The sequence below is a fragment of the Thunnus albacares genome, chromosome 4 (genome assembly GCF_914725855.1).
Source record: "Thunnus albacares chromosome 4, fThuAlb1.1, whole genome shotgun sequence".
Classification (NCBI taxonomy): Eukaryota; Metazoa; Chordata; class Actinopteri; order Scombriformes; family Scombridae; genus Thunnus; species Thunnus albacares.
In genome coordinates, this window is record NC_058109.1 from 11,561,084 (window position 1) to 11,575,101 (window position 14,018).

The window sequence follows — 14,018 nt, forward strand, 5'->3', positions numbered from 1 at the left end:
TATTATAGCAATGATACCCTTAAGTAATCTTTAGAACTTACTATATTTCATAAATGTGTACATACAGTATAACTCCATACTGAATTTGCATGGACTTGTAATAATGTCAGTGAAATTTTTACTGTATCACATTATACTGTATTTAGTTTATGGTTTGCTGTGGTATTTGTGTAACCTCCCTGTAAAATATACATAAAGCCGGATATAATTATACATTAGCATAGTATGTTTTTGAAAAACCAAATTAAAATTGTAATATGATAATCACTCAGCAGATAGTTATTTGCCAACTAAGGTCACATAAGTGCAATACATTCAAAAAGATCAGCCATTAGATATTTTTGCTCTTATACTATCGCTACCACACTTCAATACACTGTATGTGCATAGTTAATAGTTCAATAGGTCAAATATTGAGGCTAATACTGCTTTTCCAATCTTTTAAACCTAATTTACTTATGGAAATCTTTCATCTGTGGAAATATGAGTATCACTGAAAAGTAAACTTAAACACTGAACACATTTCTATCCAGCAACAGCTCCTTCTGTTGGTCAACAACATAGTTGCAACATTTTGTTGAGTAGTATGTATTTATCCACCTCTGGGTCACAAAAGCAGAGCTACTGTGTGTACAGATGATGTGAAAATGATTTTGCTTGTAGCTACACTATTAGTAGCTAAGAATGACAACAGTAATCTTAGCAGTTCTTTAGCTGGAAGTCACGTAACAGCAGAAGACAATGGAGGAAGACCTCACCTTAACAGCATCTGTCCAGAAGAGCTGCCAGCTTCAGGCTTCATTTAATCTGCGAGTTTGCCTGCCTGAGCAGGTTCAGGCAGAATACACACCTCTCACTTACTCTCAAGGCCATCGGCTCAAACAGGTTTTTCATCCTGAGTGAAGCTCCTCTCGACATGTCGGGAAACTACTGGAAAACAGTGTGGGTGTCTTGCAAATCTTGCAACTGCAAGGAGTCTTTCTGATTATTTGCCAGCTACCTGCTCATAGTGGAAGATATAGTCTCAAAACATATTTTATGACTGACTACAAAAACATACAGTATATGGCTTTAAATAAGAAGTGGACTTACTCTTAGTATATTAGTCTGTCATCTGCTAAATCCAAGAAATGTTATTATATCATTATGCTATTGTAGCATATTGTAACTGAGAAACGAGGAGAGACTGATAGATACACAATAAATCCTTACTTCAAGGGAATTGAATTCACATGCTTTATTAAATAACATCATTATAATAAGCCTAGAAATGAAACAAAGGCAGTGTTCAGAAAAATAAATGAATTTTACAAAATGCTGGAACCAAAAAACACACAAATAGAAAATTCTACAGGAGCTCAAATGAGACCCACTCATCAGAGAAATCTGCAGAGTAATAAAACTTAAATAGATTGAATACTTTGTTGAAATATTTCAGGTTAAATATAAATACCAAGAACTAAAGACACTTCTTATCTAAAATGCTATGTCACTTTACAGTAATAATGCCGCATACCTGGAACTCATGTTCCAAAGTCACTAAAATACAGTCCATTGTGTAAGACAGCTGTTAAAATAGAAATAATAATAAAAGTAATCTAATTTTTAAAGCTATCAGTTTTTTGTAACAGTGTGCCACTTGTTCAGATTGTTGATATGTCAACAAACTCTCTTCAAATTAAATTTTGCCTTAAAGAAACTAAACATTCTTGTCATGACTTCATTTTTGGTGTCGTCAGTCACAGTCACATCCGACACAAGACACTGGTGACCTCTTGATATTTCAAATACAGCCCATTATAGCATTACAATAAAATACAGCACAACAAAGCCAAAACATAACACAGTTTAACATCCTTTAATGATGTTAGTAATATTCAACACCTTCATCCTTGAGGTGTACCATCATCTCATTAAAAAAACCCTCCAGTGACTGGAGTCCATCCAAGTTTTGTGTTTCTTTCTGTGATTCACAGAAAGTGTGAACGTTTCCACTGATTACAAAGACAAAAAAGCAAGACTCTCCTGTTGCCATGCCGTGCAAGATCTGATGATATCATGAGACCAATTTTGTGTCTCAACTCCCGGAAGGGAAATCACACACCCATAAAGGTGACAGCACAGCAGCAGGTATTGTCATCATTCGTTATCAGTGCCTATCGCAGAAAGCGATGGAGGCGAGTCCAAAGACGTGGGTTGGTCTGATGTGGGTGTGGATGTGTTGCACACTGGTTTCAGTATGAATAGACGACTGGGGATCTTTCTGTTATTCACAGGCGATTTTGCCGTCAAAGCTCGAAAGTGCGATGGCAAAGGCCTGTACGGCACACAGCGGGTACTTGAAGTCCAGCGTGAAAATGTCATCGGCTATTCGTCCGAACTGCATCACGATGTAGTCCACTGAAAAAGACAAGACTTAGTTTATAGACAGACAGACAGACAGACAGACAGACAGATAGATAGACAGATAGATAGACAGATAGATAGATAGATAGATAGATAGATAGATAGATAGATAGATAGATAGATAGATAGATAGATAGATAGATAGATAGATACTGTAGACAGACTCACAGTCTTTGTTATGGACTATCTGGAAGTTCTTGATGGAGGCCTGGGTGACCCTGCCGTTGAAGTTGAGCACATGAGACGCTGTTTCTTCGTTCCACACAGGCGTCTTGTTGTGAAGCTCGATCAGATTTTCCATCCTTCTATTCTGGTGCCTTATCAACAAGCCGTCACATTCCTGCCAAGAATTGGCAAAACATAAGTCAGGAAAACACCAACAAAGAGTAATATGATTGGCCATGTTTTGCTCTCATTAGAAACAGACGACATACCATAAATCAAGCTGTGGGCAGTGTGGATGTAATTTGTTGACACTGTGTGTAGCAGGGGATTCTGGGATGCCTGTTTCTGCTAATGAGCCATCTGATGGTTTTACGCTCATGAATCAACAAGTCAAAATACCCATGGTTGGAGGTGTCTGCTTGATAATCCCAATTACATACACTTTCTCAGCCATCGTAGTTTTAAATTAGAATCCTTAAGATTTTCATAAAATCAAACCCTATTTCTGATATTGTTTATAGCCTGTAGCCTTTCTGCAGCATGTCTGTACAGTAGTCTTTACTGGGAGTGGTGGAGTCAACCGCTGGATTCAGAATGCCCACCGAAAAATGAGGGATTAATGAAAACGATACATTCATGTAATTTTATCTCAGCAGTCCTCACTGTTTACTGCTCAGTCTCTCAACGTCATATCAGAACTGTATCACATTGCTGCTAATACAAACAGGACATCCTACTGCCACTGCTTCACATTACAAGCGAACAACTGGCTAAACACATGGTGTCTTTTATTATGAGGCAACCACATGAAACGCAATATGTTTGTCACTGCAGTCAGCACTGACCACACTTATCAAAAACGCATCTACAAAACAAGACAATAGTCATTTTTGGTATTATTATTATTATTATTATTATTGTTATTATTATCATTATTCAATATCATACCATTTGTCAGAGGATCAGTTTTAAATATTGCAAGAAAGTAATTGAATACCTCCAACTGCTTAGTGAGGTACTGTCTCCTGTTGTGTGGAAAACTAGTCACGCCATGTGCAGCATGAAATCAGGTCACGGTTACGATTATTTTTTATTAACTTCTTTATAAAAAAAATGTGAATTTGTTTGGCTGCTCTGTAAACAGACGCACCAGCTGCTCTCATCACTATCACTAGGATTAAGTGGCAAAATGGGTTTTTTTTTTGCCATTTGGGTGAACTGACCCTTTAACAGCACAGGAGATTCAGTAGTAAGAATTGTGTACTACTAAAGTTTTAAACACTGCGCTTACATTTCTTGGTCGGAGGGGTACTCGATCATTGTCCTTGTCCATTCCCGGGATGATGACCGTCATCCTTCTGGGCCCTTTCATCCCCAACACGTTTGTTTCCTGATGTGGGATGGGAAAGATCAAGTTTTTTTTGTTTGTTTGTTTTCAGCAAGTGTCCCTTAACACAGTATTTATAAAATGAAAAGGTCACATGAATCATTAAGCTTTCTAATGACTCACATAAATGATGCCTGCTAGCTCCTGCCGTGCATTAGACATGTCTGGAAGAGCTCTCTCTGGATTTAGAGCATTGTCGAAGACGGTGAACTTAGTCCCCATTAAATTTGACCTAGTCAACATGTAAAAGTTTTTGAATTGAAAACTCACAGCCGATGAATTCTTGGCTGATATTACACATGAATGAATGAATGAATGAATGAATTTTTAAGTGGGATGTACCTCAGTTTTCCAACAAAATTCTCTCCTCCTCTCGATAAATCTGTGGCATCGATCGAGACGAGATAATTTGAAGTTGCGCTTTTCTTTCTTTTCCTCCCAGCCAACAGGAATGTCTACAAAGAAAAAGTATTCTTTAAAATTAGAAAAAACACAGTAATTACCACAAAAAAAACTTTAGCACTAATTCAACTGATTAAATTAATGAATCTGCCGACAGAAACACTGTTTTACTTGTTAAACACTTTGTCAGTTTTTGTTTTGGTGCTCTGAATGTGGCTGACTTCTTACCATGTTGATGCTCTAATTGCAAGTCATCTGGATAAAAACATCTGCTAATTCCCAGTTATAAACTATCAAACTCCAGTCCTCCCTGACCTTTTTTTCGTTGTCAAGATGAAGGTAATAAATAGGATAGAGGCTCTTGTCCATCCCCCGCTGGTCCCGAGTCACTCTGCATTTGATTGTCGTGCCCTGCGGAGCTGGATCCATCACAAACTTCTCCAAGTTGTCAAACTCAATCTCAGGTGATGGAGATCTCTCCTGATCACAAAGTATAAACACATATTTTCTGATTAAAATCATTAATGTTTGCTGTATGCATAAAATCTCTTACACTGATAAAACAGTGGCTTAAAATGTCTTTCTTTTATTTGCGGGTGGATTGTTGGAATTTGATATACCTTTTTCTTCTTCCCTTTGCCCTTTTTCTTCTTTGATTTTTCCTCTTTTTCTGAGTCAGAATCATCACTTTCTTCTGCCTTTCCTGAGAGAAACAACAGGTTTGTTAAACACTTGCCAGTGACTCAAAAGGAGGAAGAAGTCAGTGGTAAACTTGCCTTTCTTCTTCGTCTTTTTGTCTTTGTCTTTGTCTTTGTCTTTGTCCTTGTCTCCTGTTGCTTGGAACATGGATGATGAGCCGGCGGCGGATTTCTTCTTTGACTTGGCTGACTTTGTCTCCTCTTCACTGTCATCACTGTCTGATTTGGCAGCTGCTCAAGAAACAGGTGTAAAGGTTTTCAAGGTTTCATTTCATAAATTTGTAAGAGGCCATTTGAGACATGCTCTTCTTGAATAATGACACAATGTATCATCTAAAATAAAGTCGACATTATATTATTCTCGTAATTATTTTAGCATCAAGATGCATGCTGAACCATAAAGTCACCTTTGCAGGTTCAGGCTTACAAAAAAGCAACGGTTTGAGAAAATAATCACCTTTCTTCTTGCTTTTGGAGTCCTTATCTCCGTTTATTTGGAACATTGAGGCTGGCTCCTTCTTCTTATCCTTTTCCTTATCCTTATCTTTATCCTTCGACTTGGACTTTTTTTCTTTTCCATCAGAATCTTTGTCTTCTGCAAATGAGAAACAAGTAAAATGTAAAAAATGTTATCAGTCATCGAATGTGACACCAAACTGAAGAATGTGAGGGAGCACACACTGAGGAATTTAATCTATTTTTAAAGGCAAATAATATAAATCTCACTGCTTTATGAGATATATTCAACAGAAGACTTGGAGGAAATGATTGAGCAATTGCAAAACCAACCCAAACTGTAATTTGGGTTGGGTGTTGCAATTGGTTTCCACCAACTCCTGAGGGAAATATCTGGCTCTTCAGCTGCTAAATGCTCCACATGGTAACTTTGTCTGTTGTTTGGTGTTGGATAGGTCGTGTGCAGTGGGTATTTTAGAGGTTTTTTGCTGAAAACTGCTTCTAGCTGCAGCTGAAAAGCTATGAGAGCAGTGAAAGTGAACCAAACAGTAAAGTTGTGGACTGTAAAACCAAAACAATGAGCTAAAAGACTATAAAGCTCTGTGGAAGTGAGAGGGAACTGCAGAGTCAAGTGATAATTCTCTGTGATGTCACTGTGAGTGACCCCTCTCACATGAAATCCATTGTTAAAATACTAATTATAACCACTTTAACACAAGTTGTTTTGGTTCATCATATTCATCTCTGATGCATGACTTGTGAAAACCAATTTCTTAAATAACAAAATATAATAAAGTTTGAAGTGCACATGAGTTAACTCTTCCATGGACACTGTAATTGACTTTTGATGATGGTGGTTCTGAAACAGCTTTGTAATATAAGTTATTTAGCAAATAGTCAGGAAAATGTCCTAAGATAAAGTATAGCCTATCATGTATGATAAATATTCTTTTCATTGCTGATAGTAGTAATCAATGGTGTCCAAATCTAAACACATATGGAATTCCTTGAAATTAAATCGTGTTCTTCTGTTGTTGGTCACACACAAAAATATCTGTCTGGCTACTAAATGTTTAGGATGTAGCATGTGCAGACTTTTAGAGATGTGGAGAAACTGCAATCTTCCTTGAACAATATCTTACTATATAATTAACTCCCCCTGAAATTCATAGAAATAAAATAGAATAATGAAATCACAATATGAAAATGCAGATATTATACGACATAAAAAGATAGCTTCAGTAATACATTGAGAGTATGAAGTAGGCCACTGATATAATTACTATTAAAGTAGTGACTACTACTGATATAATGTAATTCATTTCCATGTTTACAACTAACAGAGTACCTAGCATGCCCATACTTTACAGGTGAAGCAGGGAGCCACAGACACAAGTTAGTGCACGTATTCCTGAAATGACTGACGGCTGATCTGAGGTGGAGGAAGGTTAAGCTAAACTCAGTGGCAAGAGTTCTGGAGACGGTCCAAGAAAAGAGCAGCAACACTCTGAGCTGTGACGTACAGTAAAACAATACTGTAGTGATAAATAGCTAAATTTTAAGTTCTATTCCTGCACTGATTCACTTGATTTTAGCTCATGTACATGGAATAATGAGTTACATACAACAAAAGTTGTAACTCTGCACAAGTGTGTCGTCCCAAAGAAATAATCAGTAACATTGGTGCTAACAGTTTTTGAAAGCTACTGCAGCGTTATCACTGGTGAAACCCCTGAGAGGAGAAGTGTATACCTCCAGGAACAAGACTGACAGTCTGCAGCCATGCTTGCAGCTCTGTGAGGCTGTACTTATGTTGTGTTCACGTCATAGTGGAGTATCATAATTACAAGATTCTGACTAGTGTATAGTGTTGACCAAAATCCAGGTCGTAATTACAACTGGGAAACTCAGACTTTTCTGAACTTTTCTACTTATGTATCCAACTTGGCACTTCATAATGGGGAAGTACTTGAAAATGTAGCAAATAGGGACACCTCACATCATCCAAAATCTGTCGTTCATGGTGATTTCATGGATGTAGTGTTATATTGTAAGTGCATAGTATTTTCTTACCAACTCTGTAACCATACAATCATGTTGAGTTGTCTAATGACAACATGGGAATCTTTCCCATCTTTAGGCAAAAGTCAGACTAAAGATCTATCTGCACACTGAACTGAGAGCTCCCAGCAAATTTTATTTAACAGAGAAACTTTTTCGATCAAACTGAACTCTTCGTCAGGAATTGTCAAAAAAACACAAAACCTCAACACCTGAAATGCACTGAATTAATATTAAATCATGAATTCACAACATGAAAAAGCTTCAGTCTGTCTTTTGATCATGCACCTGTAGAAGTTTTTTGGACCTGTTAATCATTCCCATCAATCGTATAAGACGTGAACGCAACATAAGGCACACCGGTGCTTTGAGCTAAATGCTAACATGCTCACAGTGACATGCTGATGTTTAGCAGGAGTAATGTTTACCATGTTCATCGTCTTTAGTGTGTCAGCATGCTAACATGAGCGAATTAGCACAAAACATACTGGACAAATTGAATCACCAAACTTATTACAATTCATCCTGAGGGGAACATGAATGTCTGTACCAGACTTCTTGTAAATCCATCCAATAGTTGCTGACGTATTTCACTCAAAACCAAAACCTCATGGCGGCGTTAGAGGAAAAGTCAGAGGAGCAATCATCATTACTCATCTTTAAGATACGTGGCTAAAAGGTGACGTGTCAAAAAATGCCCAAGAGACCTGAGAAACAACAAAGGTATGTAGAAAAACTTGCAACTTATTACAAAACAGATCCCAAGTGACATTAAAGTGGACAGTGATTAGGAACTATGCCCTCTACTTTATTTTAGTTTTGAAGCCACAAAAAGACTCATGGCTCATTGTGACATTCAAAGTATTCAATAGTTTTTGTACAACGGTTAGTGAGTTAGCCAGGCTGTTAGCTAATCAGTTTTTCCTATTTAGTGTTATCCTAATTGAGAATTTGTTCGACAGTTTGGAAAAGTAGTATCTTGCATCATTTTCTCCAGACCTCCTGCAAAGTAGAAGTGCCACACAAAGCCGCAGAGGAGTCTGGCTAAACAGTTCTGGGTGAATGACTTCCATTTTTAACGGTAAATGTTAAGTAGAATTAAAAAGAAAATTGTCAGGATTTGGGAGTTACTATATTTTAAAGACATTTTCCACAGTTGATTGCTTAAAGGCAAGCTACTCATGTAATTGCTGTGTTCTGTGTTACCAACTCAGTGTTTCCACTCACTCACCATTACACAATAAAATCATCTAATCCTCTTAGTCTGGTCTTAAACTGTTGTTTTGAGAACACTGTTAATGCCTTTGGAAAACTGTTTGCCTGCGTGTTGCCTTTACCTTTAGATTTAGATTTCTTCTCTTTGGCAGAACTTGAAGATGGAGAGCTGTCCTTCGTTGTCTTTTTCTTTGTTTTCTTTTTGGGGGTGTCCTCATCATCGTCATCGTCATCGTCATCGTCTGTGCCTGAACCTGCAGATATAGCAAACACCCTCATCAAACCAATTATGGATTTTCATGGTTGACTGAAGGTCCTCGCACTGCCCAATTTTAAGTAACATGCCACTGTGGTTGATTTTTCGTTTGACGGTAAAAGTCGTCAACGTCTTACCTTTCTTCTTTTTTGGAGCACTTTTGGCTTTCTTTTTCGGCTCTTTCTCTTTGTCTTTCTCCTTTTCTTTTTCTGGTTCTTCTTTACTCTTTTCTGTTTTCTTTTTCTTCACCTTCTTTCCATCTGTAATATTTGAGCAGGAAACAGCAGTATTGTTAGATTATGCCGATAGAGAAACACTCAAAACATCAGTTTATTGTCTGCTTTCTTTGATGGAAATGCTTAAAATATCTACAAAGTTACTCACTTTGAATGGCTGGACTTTCCTCATCTGACGGATCTTCATTCTTCTTGGTCTTTGTTTTTTTGGGCTTGGCCTCAGACTTGCCTTCTGTGGTGCCGTTGGCTTCCTCTTTCTTCTTTTTTGGCTTCTGGGGATTTTCTTTAGAGATATAAAACAAATTAGAAATGAAAGTCATGGAAGAAAAAAAAAAGAAAAAAGAAAACTGAGAAAAACAAAATATATATCGCAAGACTGAAGATAGCAACATCTTTATTAGTAATAAAAACTCACCATGATAAAGTCAGATGTGTAGGAAGCAGAGGGTAAGAAGGCAAAAAACAAGATTACTAATTATATTTATACTACTTCTACAGCTATTAATATTGTGGCTCTATTATAAAATATGTTATTGATATTATATTCAGTCATTCACATAAAATTTAATGAAGAACATCCTCATATGAGTGCAATATGGCAGTAAAACTGTAATAGTAAATACAAAGGCAGTAATAAATACATGTAGCTTCTGGTAGAGCTGCATATTAAGCTGCTGATAACATCTTGTATTTATGACTTGTAAATGGACCTACAACGTCAGATTTAGTTACAGGAAGTGAATGAAGCAACAAGGCATGATGTAATAACAGTGATACTATGCTCATAAACATGCATTTTATAGAACTGAATAATCTGTTTCTATTTTTGTTAATACAGTTTTGTAACAAAAAAAAACAAGGAAAAAAAAAAAAGTTTTGTAATGATTTTATGTAACTTGCTCAGGCCTCCTCCTGAGTACTAGGAAACTTAGAAGCACAATGATCACGGTGAATCCCAAACACACTTTACATCACATGTATTAGAGGACACAACATAGCAAGTCAATCACTTCACTAAACCTAAATAAATGACTAAGCAACAAGCCAAGTCTGCTGAGCTGCCACATAGGCTGAGTTAACCACTGAAGACAGAATAATGAGAGACAGAAAGTGCAGTAGATTATGGGAAAGTATTTGAAAGTCAGTTAAGTATATATTCATTGACATTTTCTAGACTGTTGCTGAAATGTAATATATATTGTATTTCATGTATATTCATATTACTCATAACTCTCCAATTTGCTGCTCTTTCTTCACCTGTAATAAAAGTTTTCATCAGCACTGTCTAGACACAAGCTGACCTTCAGTCCTCCCTCATAATATCCATGTCCTCTGACATGTATTTGTCTATTTGATAATCTTGTACAATATTCAAATACAATAGTCCATGTTATAATGAATAAAAAATGAACTCTGTGCTGTGTTGTCCACAAACATTTCGTAAGTCGGAGGACTCTGAGGACTAAACCTTTGCACAAAGTGACAGGAACAACGTGTCACTCTCCTATGTCACGGAGAAGGAGGTCAGTATGATTGTGACCAGTGGAGACAGTAAAGGTAATCCTATTAGACGCAGATCCTGCATCGATGGAGGCCTATTTGTGTCCTCAAACAATCTACAACTCAGAGTAATGACAGCAGATTTGACATTTGTCATGTTGTGATGAAGTGTTGAATAAAAGACAAACATCATCATCAGATTTTAGCCAAATACTCATATCTGTCTATTATATTCATAGACATTAAAGTAGCAGTTTAACTGTTGACAAAGGCCAAAATAAAACATTTTTTGTGTAGTTTTGCTACTTTACCAACAATCTCTTTGTTAATTTTGTTAATTTCTATCTACTGAACTTATAACTTTTAATAATTATTCAAAAAGAACCCTATTTTGCTACTGTCACACAGTATTTTCAAATGCTTATTTATGACTATAATAAAAGGATATGTTTGTTAAAAAATGTATTTGAAACTCTGTTAGTGACCTTTATGCATTTCTTTGTAAATACTGGACGCGCTGACACATATATTGGATAATTACTGCAGTTCACTGAGAGGTTTGCAACTCCTGAATAGAAAGAGGATCATGTTTAAAACAACAATTGAAACAAAGATTGACATGAAACTATGATCCAATAATCACCCTTAATGTTGTGTAAAATGGACAGAGATTTAGCCTAGTTTTTGCAACTGATCCTGTAATACAGTTAAAAACAAACAGATGGTGATACATTATTATTATATGAGGTAATAATATATATATTTTTTTAAGGTACATGGGCCTTTAATGGCATAAAGAAGGATTACTGACTCTTCAATCCCTCATGCGTGTTTTTGCAGATGCATTGCTCAGCAGATGAGCTCTATAAACTTGGACATCCATCAAGATACAAGTTATGACCAAGCATACAGGCGATCCATGATTCAGCTGCCAACAGGAAAAATTTCCAGTCTTTAAATCATGTTTGAAAACTGCCTCTGTTGGATAATCTGTTCTACTCTAATTAAATACTTCCCATGCTGGCATTAAAGAGCAGTTACCTCACATGTGACTCACAGATTATTTTCTACATAAACATCCTTCTAAATATGTTTCATTTACATTTAAATAATTGAAGCCAGTTCTACATCACAAACAGAAATTAGAGGCACAAAAAGATGTCAAACTGTCACATGAATTAATTGCACTCAAACTCTAAACTTTGTATGAGCAGGCCCATCTATAAATATTCTTGTATGGCAACATCAAACATGTTATTTGAGTCTTGTTAAAATAATTTTTGTGGTCTCATTAGTCTTCATTGTCCAAACATCATTACATGTCATCGCTAAGCAGCTGAATGCACACTGAGAAGTAATCTAATTTGAAAGTTAATTAAAAAAAAAAAAAATCCACAAAACCACAACCCCACCCTGTTACCTTCTCTGCAGACATGGCGTGGCCTCTGACTTCAGCTCTACCACGGCTTCGTTTTTAGAGGTTAGAAAATAAAAAAGCAGGCTTCTCAGTGGAGATAATGAAAGAGTGAGAAAGCCCTGTACTCACTGCATCTCCATCAGCAGAAAGTTGTTAATAGGATTTATGTGTAAAGCCATCTGCTCTGTAGAAACACGTCAACGGGAGAAACCAAAGGCTCGGGAGGAGGGAGAAGGCTTGTTTATCACATGTGTCCACTATTCAGAGTCCAACTCAATGTGAGTTTTTAACGTCTGGAATACTAGATGTTTGTCCTCTCCTTTTACTTTACACCTTTTGTACTTTATAGGTCAGACTACCAGCACCATCTGTAAGTTGTTTTTTTTTTTTTTTTTTTTTTTTTTGCTGTCTCCAGTGACAAATAAGGGAAATGGGATTTTTGTTTCTTAAAAGTTACATTTACCTGAACCGGCAGCAGCGGGGACGAAGCAGAATCCTCATCCTCTTGAATTCTGGGCAAAGATAAAGAGAAACATGTTAATATAATGTAATATTACTTTGCTTTTATTCATTGTTATAATTAAATTATGATGGTGTCATTTTGGTATATACAAAATAGTATAGCAATGTTTTTTTTTGTTGTTGTTTTTTTAAAAATTTTGTTATATATGATGTTAATCACTTTCTTTTACATGTGTGATCTGAAATAATGCAGCTAATGATTATTTTCATTATTGATTAATCTGGAGATTATTTTCTCATTTAATCAATTGTTTGGTCCATAAAATGTGAGAAAAAAGTAAAAAAATGTCCATTATAATCTTCCAAATCACAAGTGGGCAGTCACGTTTCTTGTTTTGTTCAACCGATGGTACAAAACCTAAACATATTTAGTTTAATATCATTTAAGACTGAGTGAATCAACAAATATTCATATTTGAGAAGAAAAGACCTAAACAATTAAAAAACTCTAAGAATAGTTGCTGATTAATTTTGGTTGATAAACTAATTGATTAATCAGTTGATTGTTTCAGCTCTAAACTGAAAACTGGCCTATTTAAAGAAAAATAAGGTTAAAATAACATCTTCAAAAAGACTTTTAGGATCTATTTATACCAACTAGTTAAGAATAGTAGCCACGCCTGGCAGCAGATAGCCATGACAGTGTCAAAAGCTCCTCATCTATAGCCAACGAGCTCTGTGGCACAGTGTCATTCTTACATTAACAGGTCACACAAGGTCTGGGAATTCGGCCTAAGAAGGGCTGCCTGACAGCAACAAGTAAAGCTTACCCTTGACACTTATTGGTTTAGCACCACTTGGCTAGTACCAGTGGAAAGTGGGTGTGGTAAAGCAATAATAACCATTGAGAAAACCATAACGCCTCAGGTAGAACTAATGAAAGGCACGAGGAGGATATCTAACATATTTAGCCCTCATATGAAAAATGTTTAAAAATACAATACAAGTTCTGTATTGTTGTGTGGTAATGTTCACATACCTGTCCTGTGTCCAGGCCTCTTTCACGATGTGATTGTGGAGAGGCATGTTTGAGGTGCAAAGAGGCTACATCCAGATTTTTGTCTTAATGAACAAACATGTGAAACTGAGTGCACTGACAGAAGGACAGCCAATGCAAATCACTCAATTTAAGCCTGTATGTAAAGATATATCAGTATGAAAATATAGAAAATATCATCTATGCACACATACACACACAATCTCTCACCAGGTAATGGTTTAGCTAGGCAGCAGAGTGATTACTAGTTTCGATCCAGCTTGTGAATGCCCACTAGGCTCCATACACTTCCTGTAGCCC

General features: G+C 36.5%; 1 protein-coding gene across 1 annotated transcript; it reads right to left on the minus strand.

Annotated features, from left to right (window-relative positions):
- Positions 1-1,222: 1,222 nt before the first annotated feature.
- On the minus strand, positions 1,223-12,645 carry LOC122981560 (tubby-related protein 1-like). Its single transcript, XM_044350320.1, has 13 exons — positions 12,203-12,645; positions 9,431-9,554; positions 9,184-9,306; positions 8,913-9,044; positions 5,516-5,653; positions 5,137-5,289; positions 4,981-5,063; positions 4,676-4,840; positions 4,301-4,413; positions 4,082-4,190; positions 3,863-3,961; positions 2,575-2,746; positions 1,223-2,400 (listed from the first exon to the last, which is right to left on the minus strand). The coding sequence occupies exons 1-13, from the start codon at positions 12,215-12,217 to the stop codon at positions 2,267-2,269; spliced, it is 1,560 nt and encodes a 519-aa protein (XP_044206255.1). The 5' UTR covers positions 12,218-12,645; the 3' UTR covers positions 1,223-2,266.
- Positions 12,646-14,018: the final 1,373 nt, after the last annotated feature.

What these genes read in the sequence shown, in the direction of transcription:
- LOC122981560 (XM_044350320.1), bottom strand. An exon ending in GGAAAGTCCAGCCATTCAAA is followed by an intron (nt 9,307 to 9,430) that starts GTGAGTAACTTT and finishes CAAATATTACAG; the next exon opens with ATGGAAAGAAGGTGAAGAAA. An exon ending in GAAGAAATCTAAATCTAAAG is followed by an intron (nt 5,654 to 8,912) that starts GTAAAGGCAACA and finishes TCTCATTTGCAG; the next exon opens with AAGACAAAGATTCTGATGGA.